The sequence below is a fragment of the Centruroides vittatus genome, unplaced genomic scaffold, assembly GCF_030686945.1.
Source record: "Centruroides vittatus isolate TY-2023 unplaced genomic scaffold, ASM3068694v2 contig_1033, whole genome shotgun sequence".
Lineage (NCBI taxonomy): Eukaryota > Metazoa > Arthropoda > Arachnida > Scorpiones > Buthidae > Centruroides > Centruroides vittatus.
The window spans coordinates 1,041,540-1,065,230 of NW_027120671.1; the positions used below are offsets into that span (position 1 = coordinate 1,041,540).

The 23,691-nt window shown below is 30.5% G+C and overlaps 3 protein-coding genes and 1 long non-coding RNA gene across 5 annotated transcripts; 3 read left to right on the forward strand and 1 right to left on the reverse strand.

The window, feature by feature from the left end:
* Nucleotides 1–1,393: 1,393 nt before the first annotated feature.
* LOC136968185 (synaptonemal complex central element protein 1-like) lies at nucleotides 1,394–9,983 on the forward strand. 2 transcript variants are annotated; one of them, XM_067262158.1, is made up of 9 exons: nucleotides 1,394–1,508; nucleotides 3,030–3,104; nucleotides 3,236–3,283; nucleotides 3,403–3,457; nucleotides 4,685–4,774; nucleotides 4,853–4,916; nucleotides 9,391–9,457; nucleotides 9,543–9,651; nucleotides 9,867–9,983. In XM_067262158.1, exons 1-9 carry the CDS (start codon nucleotides 1,445–1,447, stop codon nucleotides 9,955–9,957), a joined length of 663 nt encoding a protein of 220 aa, XP_067118259.1. In that variant the 5' UTR covers nucleotides 1,394–1,444; the 3' UTR covers nucleotides 9,958–9,983. The 2 variants fall into 2 exon arrangements, with proteins under 2 accessions (XP_067118259.1, XP_067118267.1); XM_067262166.1 differs by lacking the exon at nucleotides 3,236–3,283.
* Nucleotides 9,984–12,007: 2,024 nt separating this feature from the next.
* Nucleotides 12,008–15,043, reverse strand: PIG-M (Phosphatidylinositol glycan anchor biosynthesis class M). Its single transcript, XM_067262130.1, has 3 exons — nucleotides 15,002–15,043; nucleotides 14,033–14,156; nucleotides 12,008–13,453 (listed from the first exon to the last, which is right to left on the reverse strand). The coding sequence occupies exon 3, from the start codon at nucleotides 13,423–13,425 to the stop codon at nucleotides 12,211–12,213; it is 1,215 nt and encodes a 404-aa protein (XP_067118231.1). The 5' UTR covers nucleotides 13,426–13,453; nucleotides 14,033–14,156; nucleotides 15,002–15,043; the 3' UTR covers nucleotides 12,008–12,210.
* Nucleotides 15,044–16,222: 1,179 nt separating this feature from the next.
* On the forward strand, nucleotides 16,223–18,054 carry LOC136968171 (uncharacterized). The gene is made up of 6 exons (XM_067262143.1): nucleotides 16,223–16,344; nucleotides 16,526–16,607; nucleotides 16,729–16,826; nucleotides 17,525–17,614; nucleotides 17,746–17,793; nucleotides 17,857–18,054. The coding sequence occupies exons 1-6, from the start codon at nucleotides 16,270–16,272 to the stop codon at nucleotides 17,968–17,970; spliced, it is 507 nt and encodes a 168-aa protein (XP_067118244.1). The 5' UTR covers nucleotides 16,223–16,269; the 3' UTR covers nucleotides 17,971–18,054.
* A 2,019-nt stretch (nucleotides 18,055–20,073) lies between these two features.
* On the forward strand, nucleotides 20,074–22,999 carry LOC136968177 (uncharacterized). The gene is made up of 4 exons (XR_010879613.1): nucleotides 20,074–20,168; nucleotides 21,942–22,031; nucleotides 22,797–22,844; nucleotides 22,915–22,999. It is a non-coding gene; the product is annotated as an uncharacterized lncRNA (long non-coding RNA).
* The last annotated feature ends 692 nt before the right edge of the window (nucleotides 23,000–23,691 follow it).

Genomic DNA, 23,691 nt, shown 5'->3' on the forward strand with positions numbered 1-23,691 from the left:
GCCATTTCACCAACTACTGAAACATTCATTATTGGAATCTTGTGCTCCATTGCATGTTTAACAAGTAACTCAGTTATTCTCATTGGAGGCAAATATGTCATCAAGGGTCACAATTAGAGATACAGTTCATTTGACATTTTGGTCGTCTAGGGCAGCAATCTCCAAACTTTTTTGATTGTGTACCCCTAAGACAAAAATAATTATAAGTTGTATCCCCTATAATATAATAAAAGGTTAATGTTACCTATGGTAGCAAACATGGCGGCTCGTCTCTGAAACAGTGGGGACGCAAGTTCTAACCTAACCTATTCTAATAAAATACCATAATTATTGCCAACCAAATTATTAGAATAGGGGTAATTTATTAGAATAGGTTAGGTTAGGTTAGGTTAGGTTAGAACTTGCGTCCCCACTGTTTCAGAGACGAGTCGCCATGTTCGCTACCATAGGTAACATTAACCTAATAAAATTTGCTAAATTTCCTGCTACGTGCAATTTGAATTTTTTCCACGTACGACCACAAGCGATGGCAAGCCTGCTTCTTCAGGAGGATGACCGTAAGATTAGACGGACTGCAGACAAGATGCGCATATAGTACTTTGAAGGAAAACTTGGTGTACTTCAAGTATCACTTTGCGTATCCCCGGGATACACATACCCCACTTTGGAGACCGCCAGTCTAGGGGATTTGCAATTGTAGCTATGAATGAAGGGTCATTCAGAGCTGCAATCTTACCTATTGATGTATGTATGTATGTTCACTTATTCATCAATGTCCATAGGTCGTTGGTGTCATTCAGAGCTGCAATCTTACCTATTGATGTATGTATGTTCACTTATTCATCAATGTCCATAGGTCGTTGGTGTCATTCAGAGCTAGAATCTTACCCTGTATTTTGTTGACAAAAATGCATTTATGGATTAAGAAATCGCCGCTTTTGAGAGAGCCTACGATCCTTAACGCACGAGAGTGCAATCTTTTCACGACAATCATCAATTACTTACCGTGTATTATGACGTCAACTGACAACACATTATCTTATGGAAACAACACGGAAATTAACTCAATTCAATAATATTTATATCTTAACGTATTTTATTAATTCTTATTAGCATTATATAAGTTTTAATAATTACTTATATTTTGTAAATATATAAAAATACTAATTGTACATAAAATCAAACTTACCCCAGAGATTCTTCCTACGGCGAATGGACGACGAATGAAGTGTTGCCAACCGTTATTCCTCCACATTTCGAGAAAATTAATTTCAATAATAATAATTTTAATAATAACAAAATATAATTTAAATCTCATAAATGTAGTTTAAAATAAGATACAAAAAATAAATCGAAAAAACAAAAATTTGTAAAAAAAATATTACGCAGTTGGCAACAATTATTATTTTTTTAAAAATCGTCTGCTTATCTCGAAGAAAACAAAATGGAAATTTCACAAAATTTCCGAGTTGATAAAATAAAATCGAACATCGAGGAATTAAGCCGCGGTATTTTTATATATATTTATAAATTAAAAATTAAATAAATTATATTAAAAATTTAAAATAAAAACTATTTTTTAAGGAATAATAATAATAATCAATTTCAGTGGGGCGTTTAACGTCATGGAGCTTAAATTTGTATTAGGTGCCCCATGCACGGGATTTTGACGTCAGTTATTCTTCTTCGGAAAAAAATATTTTCTTATAAAGGATTAGCTTAGAGCGCCGGGCAATTTCCCATTTTTGTCCATAGAATAACGCGCCACTAGTGAATTTCCTTTTGAGTTTACGCTGTTAAACGCATTTTAAATTGAATTTATAAATATTGCGCGTGTAAAAAAATATGATTTATTGTAATAAACTGTTATAATAATTCTCTTGCTAGTCACCACCTTCTGAGATCGCTCAGTAGTAAATTTATTTTTCAACTGGCTCCGTTCTGTGGTACTAGGATCTTTTCTAGCCAGCCCATTATGGGTTCGGCCGAACTCCTGTATCTTTTCTCCGGGTATCAATATGCCATGTGCAATTTTCCTTTGTGTTTATAGTTGATAGCAATCTTTTTTCTTCTGGTAATGGAATAATTCATTACGAGAAGTCAAAAATGTGTTAAATGATGCCATATTCCTATTATGAATTATGCTAACTTCGATTAAAGAACTTTAAAAGTTTATATTTCAAATTTGTGGGCTGAATATTCCAAAATAACATTTATCAATTCTATATTTACTATGAATAAACAGAAAAATGTTATTTTGTAGGCTGTCCTATTGTCTGAAACCGAACAGTAATTAAAATACAATAATAATATACAGAAAGAAAATGTGTGTTTTTTTTTTTTTTTAATTTTGTAGTGTATTTAAGTATTTTAAAAAATTATGCACATTTATTCACCTTTATGGAGAAATTTTTTTGGATCAAATAGTGGAACCATGACTTCTTTTCTTTCCACCATTCTTGAAAAATGTTGACAGTATTGTTTTTTTTATATCCCCTCTTTATACTGTATACCCTGATGTGACAGAATAATCCTAATACAGTAAAGTTTATTGATGATGATGATGATGATATCCCCTCTTTATCTTTCCAGATATTTTGTCATCATTGTTTCCCTTTGTCAATTTTTTTTTACTTCAATTTTGCATCTGACATCTTCCTTTTTTATTTTGTCTTTTCTTCTTTATTTCTTAAAAATTTCATTTGTCTTGCTAATAGGTTCTGTCTTCTTTTTGAGTCAATGTCCAAGTCTCAGATAAATATGTCAAAAGCAAGATATAATAATCTTTAGATGACATAAAATATTTAACTTTTTATTCTTAAAATCATAATTAATTTAAATCATGTATTAATGCATTTATTTCATATTTTACAATTATCATTACACTATTAAGAATTGCTATGTAAAATTTGTGATATGATTTTTCTTGTAAATTTAGATTTTTATTTAGATATTTTTGTGAAAGATTTTTTTTAAATGATATACTATCTACTGCTTCAATAAATTTACCTTTCTTCATATATTTACAGTTAAACAAAATCTTGAAAAAGAAGTGCAAATTTCTTATACAGCCAGAAGAAATTTGGAAATGCAGGTTGAAAGGGGTATAGTAAAATATTTATTTTTCAATGAGTTTTTTTTTATATTAAAAAAACAATATCTATCAAGAACTTAAAACTATTTTAATAATAATATTTATTACTATTATTTTAACAATTTATCATTTTAATTTCAGCTAGAATGAAATTTAATCAAGTATCTGATAATCATACTAAAATGGAAGGTAAATTATAATACTGCTAAATTTTAATTGTTTTCGTAATATACATTCAAATTAACCGACTGTTGTATGATTTAAGGATAAATTTAAAACATTAATTGTAGAAAACTTTTTAATTACAGAAACATTTAAAGTTGCAAAATTTAAAGCAGAACAAATGGACAATTTATGCGAAAGGTAAGGCTTAAGAAATAAACATATCATTTTCTAATATACTTAAAAAACCAACAATATCAAAGTTTACTAGCTTACATCATGTATCACCTTCTCAAGTACTTTTGGGCAACCCAGACCATCATCAGGAGAAACAACACCGAACTAATTTGACTGAAATTTAAATAATAATCAGACAAACATACATTAAAAAAATTAGTATATATATTTAAATTAAAATGAAAGTGTTAATTAAAACAAATGAATGTGAAAAAAATAATAACTGTAAGGTGTTAAGAGGGTGTTTAGTAACAGTAAGGTGTTAAATTAATTAAATTTAGAAATAGTGTGCCATGAGATTGAGGAAAGTTACTAAATAACTTTCAGATTACATGAGAATATTAAAATAATTTTAGTCTTTTGTTTTCTAATTATTAATTGGATAAGCAAAACAGACTTTCAGCATTTTATCGGATGGCCTGATGATTAAAATCCATCAGGTCTTTATCATACAAAGAAACTTATCCTTTGTTGAACAGGTATTATTATTATGGTGTGGTAGATTATAGCCTACTCAGTTAATTCTGGTACCTAGTGCTATGCCTGACAGCTGAATGGCTGACAGTTAAGGAATGAGTCTACTGCTCTGGAGAACTTTGGATCATATCTGGGAAAGTAATTGCAGGAATTGTTCGGGAAACTACCTTGAATATATCAGGCCTCATCTCTCACCACTCAGCCAATCCCATTGTGGGCCTGGTCGAGCTCATGATATATATGGAAGAAAAACCCTCTTAGTGCGCACAGGACAGAATGAGTAAAAATAAGTTACTGTGGTTGCAGTGTTTGTGAGGAGTGGCTGATGTCCTTGGCAGTAACCTTCTTTGAAGAAGGCATACAGAAGATGGTGTCACACTATAACAAATGTCTGAATTTATACAGCAATTATGTTGAAAAGTAGTTTACGTATGTGTGCAACTTTTGCATATAATAAATAATTTTTCTTTTTCCCTGTTTTATGCCTTTTGGGCAAGAAATAAAACAGGAGGTTATTTCCATATAGCCCTCGTATTTTCATTTTAGTAATTCTCTGAAGGGTACATGCTAATGTAATGTATAGGAAATTACAGTAAGGAGTATCCATTTTATGCCATTAGAGAGACAGACTAAATATACATCAAAAATGTTTTTTTTTTATCGACAGTTTTATTACAAAAGAGATTTACTATGTAATTTCATATTTTTCTTTAGTGAAAATAACAGAAATCAAGAATTGAGAAGACGAATAGACGAAATTAAGCAAAAACTGAAAGAGGAACAAAACAGCCAAATTGAAAACCTGTAATTATTTCAATTTTCATACAGATATTTTGTTTATTAATAAAAATTACATCTATATTTTATATTTTTTGTTTTCAGTTCAAATTTTGAAGAAAAACTTGATAGCCTGACTAAAAAATTTATCAATAGCATTTCATATTATGTAAGTATAAAAATACAAATTTTTTGTTTCCAACAATTCTTAATTCCGTAAATATTGGATTTTCTAATGTATGGTGTTACAATACAAGGGAATTTTTAGGAACACAAAGATCAGTTAGTAAGCCATCTGTTTTTAATACATATTATATTCTGATAAAATGCATTTCCAGTGTACATAAATAATGAGATTTATCTCCTAATTCCTTTCACAAAAACATTTACAGTTCAGAGAAAAAGACTTCAAGATTCAAATAAACTAACAACAAATGTATAAATTATAACAATCTAATACTTTAATATTTATTGCCAAATGATCCACAATATTTTATTGGACTTACTTACCTATCTCTAGCCAAATTGCTTTGATTACAGTTAAGAAGCCTTAATATAGCCTAATAAAATCTAGCAATATTAACAGTAAACGTAAATTTTATATTTAAAAAATTGTCTTATTATTTCATCAATATTCATTCTATATCATCATTGCAAATTTTTCTTTGCAATTTTAAGCTCTCAGTCTGGAAAATCCTAAGCAAGACTTTTTCATGCCAGTCATATCACTCAAACCCATAATGAGGGCAGCCAGGTAATGAGAAAAAGCAATTGACATATCTAGGCCAATTTGGCCCTATAAAAATTTATAATTTGATCAGACTTGAATCAGGATCCTTTAGAGTGGAAGCTGGTGCTTCTTTGCCTCGGCTATTGTCTGTTAGATGTCAGTTACAGTGTGTTTATTTACATTAAGTTTTGTTTTTTCATATTATTAAACTTTTGGCTGAAATTTTATTACGCACATTCAAAATAAGCTCTAACTGTAGCTACGTACGTCTGCCTACATCCATATCACTTGTCAAATCGGTCCTGGAAGTTATTTTTAAGATGTATTTATGCAAGTACTTTTAATATGATTCTCATTACATTAATAGCAGTGGTAGATACAAAGGGTCTTAAAGCCCTCCTCACTGACATTAAAAAAAGATTAAAATTTATTAATTCAAACTTCAAAATATTTTTAATATGGTTTATTGGATTCAAAATTTAAATTCTTAGGGAAATAATAAATTGTCTACTTTATGTGAAAATTTCAGACACTCAAAACTAAATTATAAAAAGGCATGCAATTTTAAAATTTATTTAATGAAGATTGAAGATATAAATTAATTTTTAGATCCTATGTTCTTTATGAAATTGGTTTATTTTGATGAGATAAGGCAGTGTTTCCCAAACTTTTGACATCTGTGTACCCTTTGTATAATTTTCTTAATGCTGAGTACCCCTCGTCAAAAAAATTGCATATACTTTAAATCAAAAACCAAAGATAACGAGGATATTCCATTTCTATATGCTGCTGCAATTGAAAAATCAAAAAAGCCAAAATAGAAGACTATGTGGAAAATATTGTTCCTAGATATAGCGATATGGACTTTAGGTCTCATTTTCGTCTTTCTAGAAGCACTGTCAAAGTAAGTCTCTGCTTAGAATTGTTAGTTGTAGTAACTAGCTACAGAAAAATTGGTTTATTCGGCATTTTTAGCTTTTTATTAATACTAAAGCACATAACAAACCTTTCCTGTTAGAAAAATCGCACAAAAGCTAAAAATACACACACGCACATTGTAACAATTCAATGTGTAGATACTGGAGGTTTTTGTGTGACACTGTCGTCTTGGCCATAGGGTGGAGGAATACACAGAATCACAGCACCCGGCGAAACCGCTAAGAAGTAACGAAGTTTTTTATTATTTTTCTATGTTTGTAATCGAAAAAAGTAAACTGCTTGTTGACCAGGAACAGCCGAAGCACGGTGCAGCGTGTACCCCCACTAAACTCTTCCTGTACCCCTGGGGGTACGCGTACCACACTTTGGGAAACACTGAGATAAGGTAACACAACATGAAGTCAATTTGTTAAAGGACTTCTTTACACAAAGAAAACCCATGCAGCTAGCAGTTGATCATGCGCAAACCCAGAACTACCTACCATTATACAGTGCATCCAGCGGCCATTAGTCGGCCAAAAAGAAATTGAAAAAACAAAACTTTAAGAAAGTCTCAAAACACTAAAATTAGTACAGTAATACCATAGTGTTATGAATTTTTATAATGTTAACTGTATATTCAATAATAAATATATCAAGACATTGTATTTTTTTTTTCTTTTTGGTAATTGAATTATAGTCAAAGGTTTTCGTACTGATTTTAGATGGAAGGTTAAAAATTTGTAACAAGAAATTAATTGCATCAATTCTGTATATTTATTTTAACTGGTTGATATAAAGTTAAAATCAATGGTTTACGTTTTACGTGAACGAAATTAATAATTAAAAATATTTGAAGCCTAGTGTTTGTGACAAATAGGAACTAAAGGATAACTAATTATATAAAATAAATAATGTCAAAATAAATGTATGGTACGTTTTTCTCACTGATCATAAAACAATCGCAAAAAATGTTTGTTTATATTAATATTATTTTGAAATAATCAAACATTACCCCAGGAATATTTACTATCAGATATTGCACTTTTAAGAAATTCTACTTGCTCAAGTCTATTGATAGTCAAAATTTTTGGCAATTCATGTCAAAATTAAGTTAGTTAAGTTCAATCTGGAACTATTTACCAAACGGATCTGCCAAATAAGTTTCTTAACCAAATATTTGAATTTTTGATTAAGTTTTAAACTGTTTTAAATTATGTAATACAATTCCAAAGCTGGAGAAATCTTAATTAAACCAAAATTGCACATGAGTTTGGCCAGGCCCACAATTGGTCTGGTAAGCAGTAAAGGATGGATATCCTTCCTGAGATATTGAGATATCCTAGACAAATCATTTATGAAAAATTTCTTATCCAAACAGAAACTCTGGTCCCCAGCTCCAGAGCAGGAGGCCATATCTTTACTACCTTGGCTATCTATCTATTCAGAGAATTACAATGCTAAATTTATCATTGTTATTCTTTCCAAATTACCATATAGAGTAAGGTTACTCAAGTTGTACCCCATAAGAAAAATCAAGTATAAATTGTAGGATCCATTAAATAAACAAGAATTATTTGTTTCATTTGGCACTTTTGCAAACATTGTTGTTATTTATTATGACAAAGTTCAAAACATCTGTATCTTTTTATATGAAATTAACAAAACTAATTAAACTAAAATCGGTATGACTAAGGAAACCAGTTTCCTAAGTGGTACCACCTACATCTTAAGTTGTACCTAAGAACAAAATTAAGAAATATAGGCTTTAGTTGTTTTAAGTAATGTCCGTAAATATAAATATTTTTATCATGTCACTACCGCATATTTAATTATTACAAACATCACAAACATATTTCTATGTTTTTTGTCAACTCCAGTATGTAGATCATGCAACCGTGTCTTATGTTTTAAGCATTGAATCATGTTTTTTTCACAATCTTCTACACAAACATTAAAAAACCAATCGCTTTTCCTTTTATTGGCTTTCTTTTTTTTTTTTATTTTCATTGTTTGTATCTTTCAACTGATCATTTCTTTTTATTTTCTGCTCTTGCCATTGAGGCTGCCTCTAAAGTGCATAAAGACGAAGGGCTACCTTTCATGAATTTATAGTATCATTTCTTCTCTGCAATTCTTTTTTGTGTTAAAACAATGTAGTAATTTATATTTTTCTGCAAATCGAAGTGCCAGTTTTCATAGGTCAGTTACAGCAAGCCCAAAGAAACACGATTCTAAAGAACACATTTAACTAACTCTTTCTTCATATTTTCAGTCAGATCTTTAAACCTTCTGAATTTGATTTTCTTATTTAATCCTCAAAGATAACTTCATAGAATTGGTTTAGCAATTTCATATTGTCTGTGTGCTTCATTAACCCAATATCGCTACTGCATAATTTGCTTAATGCCTCGTCTATATCTTATTGTTTGTATTATAAATTCGTTTTGACACATTTACGGTCTATAAAAACAAAAACTTCAAAATCAAAACATTATTATGTGTTATTAAATGCACTATCTTACTTTTCTCAGCAGGTAAAAGTTAATAACAGTGAGAATAATTCCTTAAATCGTACCAATACAATTTGGGAATCTTATGTGGGTACGACTTAAGATGCAGCACAAGTTACATTTCAAATAAACATAAAAAAAACACTGAATAAAGCTATTATGATTTTGTTTCGAGTAAACAACTATTTAGATACTACAGAATGTATACTTAAAAAGAAACATAAATTTATCAATAATTTACTTGCTACAAAGCTACCAAATATATATAGAAAATTTTAAGAAAACAACTACCACTATTACTGCAGTATTAAATTCAAAATTTAAAAGGTACAATTTAGGCAGTGATACAACTTGAGCAACCTTACCCTAATTTCAGCCAATTATTATTATACTCATACACAGTAGGATACGAGTGCAATAATAGTTGTATACTAATATATACATATAATACAATATATTATACGTATATATTTTGCTATTAGAGAGATTCATCTTTAGAACAAGAAATAGTAGAAACAGAAAAGAAACTTGAACAGAATTTGAAAAGAGGTAACAACAGAACTTACTTTCGATATTAATAAATTTATTTTTAATTTAAAATATACCTGATAATTCTTTTATATTATTCCTACAGTTGAAAATGTTGAAAAAAAGATTTCTGATGTCGTCAGTGAGATTGAAAATTTCAATGAGGAAACAATATCTGATGAAGGGGTGCCATTTGAACAGAGAAATATAATATGGTTTGAATGTATTTATTTTATAATTGAACATTGTCTATTGTAATGTAATATCAATTTATGTGTATTTGCTTGTGTTTTCATACTTTATGGTCACCCTGTATAATGTATTATTATAAGGTTAAATTATTTATATTAATATTTTAATAAAATTAACTCTTAAGCTGCAGCAAATATAACAGTTTCAAACGTTATAATCTTTTTTCCTGATATTTTAGGAAACAATTTAAAGAAGAAGTTAAAGCATCAAGAGCAGCCTTACAAAGAATCCAAGAAAAGTTGTATAATATTAAAAATACAGTACATTGAAGTACAATATTAACATCTATGTAATTAAAATAAAATATAATTAAATATAGTGTATCTGTTGGTATAATTGTTTGTTTTTTTTTTTTCATTCATTAAGAAAAGATTAGACATTTATTATTTATTAGGTGTTTGTTAAAAAATGTAATACTAATGTATTATTAGAACAGAAAAAAATAACTCTTCAAATGAAAAAACTGTAAAAGAAAAGCTTATGAATAAAAGGAAAATTTTGTTTATTTGTGGTTTAATTGTATCTGTGTGAAGCATTTGTAGACATGTGTGTGTGTTTGGATTCTCAGTATTATTGAATTTTGTCTTTTTTACTCTCAATTTTTTTTTTCAGGAAATTTATCTTTCTTTTATTTATATATTTTTTTATGAACCTGTTCTATTCTGTATTTTATAAAAAAAATTGCAATTTATATAAGTTTTTTAAAGTGTACAAATTTCTTTCAAATGACCATTAAAAGTTTATTTTAGCAAATGAATCTTTAACGTTACTGCCTACAGAACAATCTGCTAATAAAAACAAAATGCTTTTAACAAGTCAAACACCACACAATAAAACATTTATGAGACTGGAACTAAACTTTTTTCCCTAGTCACGACTAATGCATTTCTTTCATTATTTTAACGTCTGTCATTTGTTTTAGTGGAAAAAATGTATTATTGAAAATGATTACCGGTGGGTTTAAATTCCCATAGACAACCTTTGCTTACTTGGACCACATGCCCATTGGTGGGCATCAAACACAGCAACACATACAGTACAAATCTTCAAATCAGCTACGATTCTCAATTGTAATAAAGAAAAATCTATTGCTCTTTCAGATCAAGATGGCTGCATTTTTGCTTTATGTTCAAAGAACTAAAATAGTGGAATTATTTTCCACCCAATAACAGCTACAGTTATCACCAATGCTATGTATTTTTATAATAATCAACAATAAAATAATGCAGATCACAAAATTTAAGGAAGAAATTGTCAAAAGGTTAGCCCTTGAAAATATGAAGCAAGAAATGTCTGTAAAACAAATGAAAGTATCTTATAAATCAAAGCAAATTCATTTATTGAAGGAAGCTGAAGGGCAAAAGAAATGAAGATACAGTGTCTGTTGAAGAAGCATTATCATATTGCCAACTGAAGTTGGCAATATGATAATGCTTCAGCCAGGAAACATGTCAAAAAGTGAACACAGTGCATAAAATGTGTAATATTCCAATCTCTCATATTCAAATAAAACACAAAAATTAAATAAATATATTCAGTTTCCAGTAAGTTTACTTGTCTTATTACATCAAAACCTTTTCATTCGAGACGTATGCCTACAGGACCGGCACTCAATTGCTGACAAGTAAAACGCATTTCATATTTTACAGCATATAAGACACAATTTTTGTCTAAAAACGAGGCTCAAAAAACATCCTGCATCTTAAATGTGAAGTATAGGCTAATGAATTTCCCAAATGACCTTCAGTAGGCTACAGGTAACCTATACCTAGTCCAATTCCTGAATAAAAATGGTAGTTTAATTAAACATATTATTTCCTATAGCTATGCAATTTTTGCTTGTATTTATGTTGAATATTTTAACAGTAAATTTTAATTGTTTCTTTTTTTTAAACTCCTCTTTTTCCCTGATAAATATGTGTGCATTCTAATTTTATTTTTTAACCAGAATAGAGAAAAAAAAATATTGGGACCAAGTGCCAAAGGCATGGGATAACTTAAATATATTTTCCCCTAAGTATGCTGTACCAAAATAGCAGCATGTCTTATATGCTGTAAAATACAATAAATTGTGTCCACCAGAAGGCTTACAGTATTAAAGCCAACGATAAAAACGTCCATTGGTGGTCATTTGGCATTCAACATGTTAACTTCGTGTTCAGTTATTTCTATTTTTAGAAAGAATAAATTAATAAAACAATTTAATTATTAGGAACATGTGATCTAAATAATGATGCGCAACTGGTTAAAATCATCAGTTAAATTTCAAAAAATCATTACTGTTTACTGTTTTTATAAAAATTTATTCTTTAACTGGAATATTTACAATTTTCAAAACACTTAAGTTAATATGTTATATCAATTTTTTTAATTAAAACTCTCATAATAATTTATTTTAAATTTATATATATAAATTACATATATATGTATATACTGTATATAATACATTTTTACAACAATGTAGTAAGATATTAAACATTTATATATCACAATACAATTTATTAATTGCATTGCGATACTTATCACCATTTATAAGAAATAATCATTTCTTTTATTATCCAGAAATTAATCAGATAAAAAATGATACTGCTTAACCATAATAAAATAAAAGAATTGATTCCTTTAAACTCTAATTGAAATGCAAAAAACAGCCATAACATCTGACCACATAGCCATAAAAGAAATAAATGTAAACCTTTCTTTACAGACATATTTAAAAAGGGCAAGACTATTGGCATCAAACAGAAATACCATAAAAAATACTGAGATGTGCAAACTTTATTTAAAGAAACAAATACAACTGTCTGTATAAAAATACAAAATGATAAATCCTTTTCACTATTAAAACTAATTGATATACCTATTAATAAAACCATTTGAGGTAAGAATGTAAGAAACGATAGCCATTTATGATTTTCGTCATCTAACAAATATAAAAGATAAAAAAATGGAGAAAAATTATGTCTTATATCTTTACGAGTCAAATGATAGAGAAAAGCGGCATCAATGTACTCCATTTTGTACATTTTAAAAGCGAGAAAAGTAGGCAATATAAATGTAATAGCAGCAGCACTTGCAAATGAAAAATGCTTTTTGTTTGGTACCAAATATAAAATCTTTTTCATATTGGATTTATTTGATTTTTCACTCAATCTTAAATATATAGAGAGAGCATATATAATTGGGTAGAGTTTGAAATGCACAGAAAATCCATATACTAAGCCAGCATAGAATATTTTATTATTATGTAAAAGTTGAATTGTTGAAAGTATGAGACAAGACATAATAGATTCAGCATTTCCACGAGTTGATACAACTGCAGGCAATGGATTGTAAAGCCACAGCAAAGCGCAGCAGAGTGACGATAAGTCATTCAATCTTTTCTTTGAAATTTCATAGATCAGATAACCAGTATAAACATCGAAAACTGAAAACAACATTTTTCCCCATAATTGATGTAAGTAAATATTAGGTGTTAATAAATAGGCTAGGAATGGTGTATAACGATAAGTGTGTCTTTTAAATGGAGAACTTCCATTTATGACAAATGATGCACCATCGGTGAAAACACGATAATCAACATCTGTAAATTTAACTTCAAAATATTGATCTTGCCATTGTCCATAAATCAGCAACATTAAACGAAACATTAAAGCAAGAATAAAATGTTGAAATGGAGATATCTGTTGAATAATATCAATTCTCTGGAAAAGTGTTTCTTGCTTTTTATTCTTCATATTTAATTTTTATGAGAATTTTCAGCACCTGAAATAAAAATTTTTTATGAGAAGCAAAAACATAAAATTTGTATATTTATTTATATTTATATAAACAAAACTTTAAATAACATTTATAAGAAAATCAATATAATTATTACATGATGATTATTTTCATATACAATAATATAATACTGTATTAACTCCTTCAGCACATTTTATGGATCAACAAGGCACTGTTTTCATGAAATGGGGTGTTTAACCACCACATTGTGTATCACTGAGTAGTGTACCCCACAACGTATGAGACATATGTAATACCAAGTGCATTTTACCCTAAATGTCTGGTGTGGAATTATTTTAACACTGTAACAAGCATGCAAATTCAAGCTGTGCACAAATGTATGCATGAACCACATGCATACATTTGTGCAAGGCTGAAAAGATCTCTTTCCCCCTGGATAGACATTTAAGCAAAAGAAGTTTACAAATTTAAATTACATGTCAAACTGGTATTCTATTAATTGTTTAGACAAATAAATGAATCTTTGAATTTGCTTTTGGAAGTAAATCATGTAATTAATTAGTAAATAATCTGTAATTACTGTTTAAATTTTTGAATACTTACAAACATTAGTAGGGAAAGCTAAATAAATATCAGGTTTTCAGACACTTCTTTTTCCAGATATAATTTCTTTTTGAGAACTACATCACAACCAATACCTTTTAACTGAAATGTCCAGGAATATCAACTTTCTATAAAATGAAAATTTAAAATTTTATTTAAAATAAATAAAAAATTTACCAATATGATTTCCATCACAAATTTATTTATTTATTACAATTTTAATGGTAAAACCACAAGGACAATAAATACCATCCTAAAACAAGATATTTCACTAGAATTATTTATGTAAATATATATTTTAGAATTATAATTTTAAATTATGCAAAAAAGCATACTGAAAACAGATTACATAGGTCTGTTTGTTTGAAATAGTGAACACCTTTATATTGATTTGATGTTATTTCTTCAATTTTACAATGACGGTTAAATTTTACCTATGTGCACTGTCACGGTCACAACTGTTTGTGCTGCTGACCGACTCCTCCCAGAGGGGAGCCGCTGGCAGGCTGATAAGTGTATAACGTCACTAGTTATTGATTCACGGTAGTTCTTGAACACGCATATTAATAACTAGTATGTATCAATAACTATGTTATACACTCGGCGGCCTACTGGCTTTAATTGATATTAATACGTTAAGGAATACATTTTGTTCCCCATAATACTTTAAGAATGTACGAACTGACACATTTTTATTCATCTCTACATAATACTTGTAATAAAATATTCCTTTAAATGGAGTAAATAACAAGATAAAACAACTAACTTTTGGAATTGCTGTACAAAAAAGTATCACTTCATTCATTTTATATACCATAAAACCTCAATTAACCAAGATAATGTGGACCACATTTGGCAAAATGGCAGGCGTTTGGGACCTCATGATCACCACCACGCTCGTAGAAGTAAAGAATATATTGAATCAGAATGATAATTAATTGGAATAAAATGATAATATTTGTTGTGTACTTGCTATTACGTAGAAAATTAAAAGGAATAAACATTTTTCACCTACGTTTAATCAACATGGTACGAAACCTGCAGACGGTTCTTTACACGATAGTGTTGCCAACTAATCGTTCGATAATTGTCGTCTGCTTTAAAACCAAATGTTAAAAATAATAAAGTATTTCTACTGGAATATATTTTAATACTATTTACTGTAAGTTTATAAATAATAAGCTATTATAGGATCTTTCATTAAAAGATAGAAAGGATCCTCGAGCACTCGGTCGTCCGGCCACGCATGCTACCATACGCGGATGACCGAGTGGTCGACCGCTCTGGAGAGTCCGGGAACGAATCCGGACGGGTCGAAAAACAGGAATTTTTTGGTTCGTTCGGATGCAGATTTTTTTTTTTTTTTTTTTTTTTATAAAACCAGATAAAAGTGAATAGACGTTTAATTTTTCGTAAGAAATTATACGAGTATGGAAAAAATATGTTGAAAAATAGTTAAAAACCCGATCAAAATAGAGTAAATTACAAACCATTCTTAGTTAATGGTGAAAGTTATATTTTTGTGTTTATATAAAAGTGATAAAATATTTTGAATATTTCATGACGAAATTAACCTTGCATTTCAGTTTCGTGCACGTAATTATAGAAATAAAATTGAATGTATGGAAGTTTGTGTGTATTAAATGCGCAAGTATAAAATCACACAACTGAAAATAACTTTTATTTCTAATTTAAATTTAAAAATGTTATGAAATGTTTGTCAATTAAAACATGTGATATTTATATAAGAATTTAATGCAAAATTCATATCTAAAAGTTGTAAATATTTCGGTGATTCTTTTGTTTGTAAAAAGTCTGATATCATAATTATATTTTTTCAAATGCATCAGAAAGTAAAATTGTTTGTTTATTTAAACACTAAAAAGTTTTGGCACTCTTCAACGGCAATTCGGGAGAGAAAAATTTTGGGCAATCGCAGCACGAGCTGAAAGTGTTTTGCTTATACGCCCTACATATATCGGGCCCCGTGTCTCATCATCCCGCCCGTTTTTGTAGGCTTGGCCGAACTCACAGGCCCAAATAATGATGTTGCCTTGATTAAAAAGGCCTTTTAGTTTCCATTGAGCGCAAAGAGTATAAAATAAAATACTTTTATGAGAAGCGTTTTCTTTTTATTAATATTGTTCTTCAATAGAAAAAATAGTTATTGTAGCTTAGAACAGTTTTGTAATAATCGCGTCTTTAAAACATTTGTTGCAGAATTTCACTTGAGGAAAATGTGCATTCGATTGAAAAATCTCTATTGTATTAGCATAGAATGGGCGAGTTACATTGCAATTTTCATATCTATGGTGAGTACAAAGTAAACTGAACGTAACTTTCACTTCTAGAAAACTTTTGGATGAAGATGTACTGTACTTATAATTATATCACGAACTTTTATTTTAATTTAATTAAAACGTTAGAAATTATTCGATATGATTCTTGTCAAAACCGATCAAAACCTCTAAATATGAAATATTGCTATTTCAGATCTACGGATTAGGTAAAAGTGGTGGTTATTTTTATCTGTTGGCATTTTACAAAGGAACCGAGGAACTTGAAAAAGTGTCCAGTAAGATTTATCTTAACTATATTTATGAATTTGTGAAAAATCATAGCATATAAATCTATTCAGATATTTACATATTAATATAAACGACGGAAACTAATCGGTCATTGTTGTTTATTTTCAGAAATAATCCCCGTGGTCAGAGCCGTTCTCATTAGTGAGTTGTTGCTATTTTTAGCTTTTGTCTTCGCCACCATCCTGATGTTCTTCGGAATAAAATTTGTAAGCGAACTCAAAAAACACTCTCTAATTTTCTTAATTTCTTCGAAACATTTTCATTCGTTTATATTTCGAGGATGAATAAATTATAAACGAGTTTAAAGTTTCTTGTGTGTACAAACACACAGGCTATCCTAATCGTAAATGATATATAACTGACACCCATCCAACTATATTTTGAAAGTTGATATTTCTAACTAATGTTACATTATTATATTATTTAATACATTTAAAATAATTAACAACGTTTTTACAATAATTATATGTTTTCAACCTTTACCTAATAGCGACACCCTCCTCTTGGCAATTTTTTCTTGCGGCACTCCTATTATAATATAGTGCTGTTCGTACTTTTAGTAATACACGTAGAAAGTATTATGACACTACTCAGCAATCCTAGAGTATAGTTATACTGGGATGGCCGAGAAGCTAATGTGGCAGCCTATTGCTCTAGGGAACCCGGAATCGAATCCGGAGGGCCGAAAAAGTTTTCGGGTATGCTCCGTCTCTCTCCACCCAATCATCCATTGTGGGTCTAGCCTAATACATAATGTATTGCTAGAAAACTCTTTTAGTGCTCACCCACGTGGAGTTAAAAACCCCAGTGCTTTAGTAAATTAATTATAAAACAATTTTCAAAGTTTTACATAAATGACACATTAGATATCGATTTAACAAAGTATTTTGACTTCTATTTTCAGAAAAATCTAGAATTTATAAAACCTTGGTTGCTATTTACATCGTTCCTCATTTTAGCGGATTATATTCATGCAGTTTATCTTCTGGCGGAAGTAGGTATTACTGAATTGAGAGTGAAATTTACGCTTATTTCAACTTAGTTTAAAACACAAAGTGCACTTTTTTCGAATAACTTTTTAGTAGGTTGTGACTAAAGATGTATTTTATGAATTCTTTTACGTAGGGTTACATTCTCTTTGGAGTAATCAGCCTGATCGAACCAATTATTGGCGTAAGTTCAAATTTTATAGAAAAATTTATAAACAAATACATATGTGATTAATATAATTTTCAGGTATTTGTGTTCGTCGTTGTCTACTCCCAGTACAGAAACATGCAAGAATTCGTCCTCTCCTCCCAAATACCAGCGGATGCTGTTGTCATTTCGGAACTTCCCACTTCGTCCTGATTTGGAAAATTTTACGTTCGAATATATTGAAAACGTATTCAAAATTTTGCTCCTATTGAAAAGAATAAAGAAATAATTATTGAACTGTCGATGTCATTTTTCTCATTTTCATTTCCAATTTATGAATCGTCAATTCGAACACGAGAATCAAGCGGCAGATACCATACTAGCGTCCCGGGAATGCTCGATTTGGATCCAGATTGGCTCAGAACTTTTCATGTATTTTGAGCCAGATATGCCCATGACTGAATGGTTAAGGCGGGAAAAACGTCAGTCTATCGCTCTCGGACCAAGGATCAGGTCCAGATGGTCGAAAAACTAGGGAAGATTTTGGGTGTGGTTCCTATTGTGGGCTATGTCAAACTGATGATGGGTCATGGGTTAGGCCACAATGGGAGCTGCTGGTTGGTGAAAAATCTGGCCCAACATATCCGAGACAAATCACATTCCAAAACATTTCTAGGGATTTTTCTGCCGGTATAAGCAAAAATTCGTTTCAGTTTCCGCAGAGAAAGATTAATTAATAATTGGATTTTTTAAAATTTAATTCGTATATTTATTTTGTCAGATGAAGGTAATAGTAACTTAGCTCTGGTTTTGAGCTCAGGAAGGTCTTAAGATTGAATACGAGCTGCGAATGCTGGCTTTTCTCGACTGTTAGTGGTCTCTGAGAATAGCACTACGGACGAGATCATTCCCTAAAATTCTGCGTTGAGTGAGGGCTGTTGGACCCGGTTGGAAAAGTTGTGACTGCTCATATGGATCTTCAGATGGGTGGGTCCTAGATGTGTTTATTCCCGGCCCTCAAACTTTCAGTCCACTCTGACACAACGGGCCTTTCAGACTTCAGTTCCTAGCTTACGGTTCACAACATTTAGTTTCACAACGATGGTTTTGACAAAAAAAAAATTTAGGCGATAAGACACAAAACATCAAAAAGTAACACAATTCGCGATTTTTCATTTTTCGTATAATACGGCAACCTGGAAAAAATTGGCTTATCAATTAAAATAAAATTTTTTAGTAATAATTATTCAAAATATTCGCAGAAACGCAAAATTAACGTTCGATTTTCCCTTTAGCAGAATTTTTTGGTAATTGTCTTCTTTCTGAGAGCATTAAGAATTTCATTTCTACTCGTAAAGTTGACCCTGTCAATGTGTTGGTACCAACTAAAAATTTGTCATTCGATTGTTCTACGTTTGTATAATAGTGCACATTTCATCCAGCTTACAATAGAGGCATCCAATGGTGAAGAGTAGGTTCAGACATATTCTAGCCAAACCACCACGATAATTTCTGACTCCAATCCAGACTCGTACTCGAACCTGCATTCCTCGATTTTTTGGCCGTCAAACTGATAGAAGTTGCAAATTACGTAAATATTTGATCAAATCAATTTACGCAACAGTCATCGTCGTCTAACAATTTTGATTTGTTTCATTGTTAAGAAAACGTTATTATTAGTTAGAAGAAACTTTGAAAATGTGTATCCGAATCAAATATTGTTGCGGCATGAAAGTGAAACAAGCCGCAAGCATTGCCGGCATCCTTTCCGTCGTAAGTTATTTAAAGCCGTTTAAATTGATCATAGGATGCTAAACCTCTTATATTTTGTTGCAGATTTACGGTTTAGTGAAGACACTGTTCTGTTGTTATATCTTGGCAAAACACGAAGAAACTGCCTCCCAGAACTCTTCTAGTTAGTATGCAAAACACCCGTTCTTAATTCTAAATATTCTAAAATAATAGCGAGGTTGAGGCCGAAGTTTTAAACGCGAAAACGTGTACGTCGGACGTTGTGCGCCGCTTTCCTGTAAGCTTAGAAGTTTGACAATGGCGTTTGGAATGTCGAGCATGATTCCACTGACTTTCCAAATGCCATTGTCAAACTTCTAGGCTTACAGTAAAGCGGCGCTCAACGTCCGACGTACACGTTTTCGCGTTTAAAACTTCGGCCTCAACCTCGCTAATATCTGCAGAGTCAAACTTAGAACGTATATTTCTATATTAAAGCATTTTCTAAATTCCAATCTTAAATTATTTTAAAGAAACGTTTAACTTTCGCTATATTACATATAAAAATTTTTCGTTTGTTTTCAGAAAATTTCTACATCATGATCATTTTGGTGATGCAATTGGTAGTTTATTTCTGCTTTTTCTTGATCAGTGTTCTGATGTACATCGGCGTAAAAATTGTAAGAGAATACTTTGTTTTATCGTATACTTTCTTAACTTTGTTTTAATTTTATAAAAATGAAATTATAAAATCATTTTAGTAGTAATACTATATATATAATATATATATATATATATATATATATAGTATTACTACTAAAATATTATATATATATTATATATACTAGTATTATATATATATATATATATATATAATATAATATACCGGGTGATCATAATTAAAGTTTAAAGTTGTACTATTCAGAGTACTCTGTAGCTCCAGCCAATAAATTGATTGACACCAAAATTTGTATACACGCTATTCAAAGGACGAAGAAAATAATTTTGCAAACAAAAATTTTAGTTCTAAAATAATCCGCTACAGGGTAAACGGCGCTGAAAATAAAACAACAATGAAAAAGACTTATTTTTTCGTATGGGGACATACTAGCACGTGCTGTGTAGATTGCTTAGCCATACAGGGAATGTTGTTCGATGTGTTCCACAACGTTTACGTGTAAATTTTGAAGACGATGCACAGCATGTTCAACGGTTAACCAATCATTTCCAACAAAATAGCAATTACGATCATCAGGATTTGAACCCGTGAATTTTGGTTATGGAGCTACCTAAAGAGTCTCATTTATCAAGGCAGTGTTCCCACCAAACTGTCTTAACACAGAATTTTACATGTGCAACAACTCCGCGCACTTTAGTTTCTCCTTCGAGTGTGTTGTACAGCAGATGGAGTTTTTAGAGCATGGAAAGAAGGACATTCTGAACACCTACTGTTAATATCATCAATGTGTTTATCTCACTGTTTAGACAACAGGGATGAAAGAAAATCACAAACGTACTGGGTAATCAAGGAAAAATGTACAGTGAATGATTTTTTTTAAAAAATGTTTGTAACATTTTATTTAATCTTATTTAACAATTGAAAGCTTGCGCATGAAAATTTGTTTCCAACAGATTGGCGAAATTGAGTTTAATACAAAAATACATTCCTTATGTACGGGCACATCTTTTGACATCATTTGAAGAAAAAAAATCTATATTCAAATATTTGTTGCATGGAAAAACGTTGTATATACTGGTAATTGCAGTGTTTTTGAGTAAATTATTGTAGAAAAAAAAAACAAAATTAAAATTGTGATAAAAATGTGCAGCAACGTAGATAATTTTCAAAAAATTATCTCCGTTATATGGTATCATCAGATGACACGCAGTAACCATTGTCTGTGCAAGAATCGTGATGTCATGCAACCGTGGATAACTTACAAACACTTGCCTCAGCAGAGAAGATGCAGAGGTAGTGTCCAGATTTCAAAATATAACAGATATTTCCTTGCTTCCTCTATATGATGGCTCATTGCTCATAAGAGCAGGAAAGAAACGAGATCTCTTGGACACGTCAATAGTTTTCAAAGAACATGCTGAATTGTACAGGGCGTTGCAGGCTGAAGAAACCATTATAAGCAGTTCTTATAACCGTATAAAGTTTAGAAAACAAACGCTATTGTTTGTGTTTACAGTGAAATACTGTATGTTTTACTCTTGTAAAATAAATAATACACAAAGACAGATACAACGTATTTTTGGGCAAGTGCTCTATTGAAATCATTTGTTTTCACCCTTTCAAGAGGTATGTATACCTAATAAACTAACAAACTTCAATTATAACAATTTGTTAGCCCATGAGAAACATTTAATTCCTAGTAACACAACCGTATAGAAAATTATTTCATCCGTATATGGTTTTAAATTGATGATACTTTGCTTTGCATTTAAAGACTAGTCACCGGTTGATGTTCCCTTGGTTGATTGTTACGACTCTCTTCATTATAACAGATTTGACAGAAGCAATTTTTCTAATGACACAAGTAAGTTACGTTTCCTCATCTGATAATACATGTTTAGATTTTATAATTACTAGAGTATTAATGAAGATTTTACCATGTTTATTTAAAATTTGAACTTTTTTCCTCCAAAATTGAATAATGGACTAAAAATTTACGTAATTTCTAGGTCTTTAAACCGACTGGTTAAAATGTGTAGGGATTAAGCTTGAATAACAAAACGATTCATTTTGGTTTCTGTAGTGTTAAAAAGCTGTGAAATAAACATTATGTATAACGTGCACGGCAAACTGTAAAAATTATAAAATAATATAATCTTCAGTATCCCGTACACTAGAACAATTAAGGGAGCTGAATGCGCGTTACGTAATTTTGGTGGTGGATATGTGCCACAACGTTACGAAACATTATAGGGGTGGGATGATAGTTACTATAGAAATAGCGTTACTGAATATGGATGATCCACTGTGGGAACTAAGAGTACATTTTTTCATGCCCACCATGGTTTCATTCAGGTCCTCAAGGAAACGGCCAAATGGAATCCGACCTACTAGTCCGGAATTTCAGGGAATGATCCCCGAAAACTTCCTGGGATTTTTCGACCCGTCCGGATTCGATCCTGGGTCCTCAGAGTGATGGTTGCCACCTTAACTGCTCGGTTTATCAACTAATAAAAATCTTTTAATTTCTCGAAATTAACTTTTCTTCTGAGATTTTTTTAATAAATACTTTTTTTGTATCATTGGCATAATAAAGTATCATGCATTAATTAAAACATTACTCGTTTAGGAACGCTACATTCTTGGATCTACAAATTTGATTGATGCAATATTAGCGGTAAGTATTACATTGTACTAGAAAGATCCCGTAATGAAAGAAATCGTAGTGACGTATATGAAATTTTTAGTTATGTTGTTTCATATGTGTCTACTCCCATTACAAGAATCTTCAGGAACTCTCTCGACCTAAACAAATGTTATAACAGCTACATACAACACGACTACTTACAAAATTTCATTAAATTATATGTCAGTCAAGTAAATATCACAAATTAATAAAATATATGATTATTTAAATTACTTTTAAAGGTTTTAAATCATATTAATTTCAAGTCATTTCTTAAATAAGTTCAGACGTTTCAAAATTAAAATTTTATCATCATCGTCATCATCCATCTAGTTGTTATAAATTACACTCAAGCTATATAAAGTTTATTATTGTACAGTAAATAATCAACATCTATGAAAATTTTGAAATATTTTAAGCATTGTGATGTATAAATAACCTCATTACCTGTGAGATAAACTTGTTTCTTGGAGACAACTGCAGCTTTTCTCTGTGACTGACATCGTCACTTTCGGAACACTTTAATGCTACTTGGATAGGAAGGACGATTGGGGAATTTAGATGGAAATGCATCCGGAGTCAGTGCCCATCTATCACGTGCAGACTGCATTAATTGGCCATCGATTGTGTGACTGAATGTTTTTATTAAAGAAGGGATACTCAAAATGCTTCTCACATTTACGAGCCTTTTTGGTTAATTTCTTATCTTCACGAGGAATGAATCTTCTCCAGCGTTTCAACGAACTAGAATATACTACACAGAGTGGGTGTGACCATGGTTACAGCGCTTTTGGTGGCAACGACGGGTACTATCACATTTACACAGCGAGTTGGAATA

Bases quoted from the DNA above. Each gene is read 5' to 3' on its own strand.
- LOC136968171 (XM_067262143.1), top strand. From the start codon at position 16,270: ATGTGCATTCGATTGAAAAATCTCTATTGTATTAGCATAGAATGGGCG. The intron at 16,608-16,728 runs GTAAGATTTATC...GTTTATTTTCAG, and splicing joins GGAACTTGAAAAAGTGTCCA to AAATAATCCCCGTGGTCAGA. The intron at 16,827-17,524 runs GTAAGCGAACTC...TTCTATTTTCAG, and splicing joins TGTTCTTCGGAATAAAATTT to AAAAATCTAGAATTTATAAA.
- PIG-M (XM_067262130.1), bottom strand. From the start codon at position 13,425: ATGAAGAATAAAAAGCAAGAAACACTTTTCCAGAGAATTGATATTATT.
- LOC136968185 (XM_067262158.1), top strand. From the start codon at position 1,445: ATGGAAATTTCACAAAATTTCCGAGTTGATAAAATAAAATCGAACATC. The intron at 3,105-3,235 runs GTATAGTAAAAT...TTTTAATTTCAG, and splicing joins GGAAATGCAGGTTGAAAGGG to CTAGAATGAAATTTAATCAA. The intron at 3,458-4,684 runs GTAAGGCTTAAG...ATTTTTCTTTAG, and splicing joins ATGGACAATTTATGCGAAAG to TGAAAATAACAGAAATCAAG.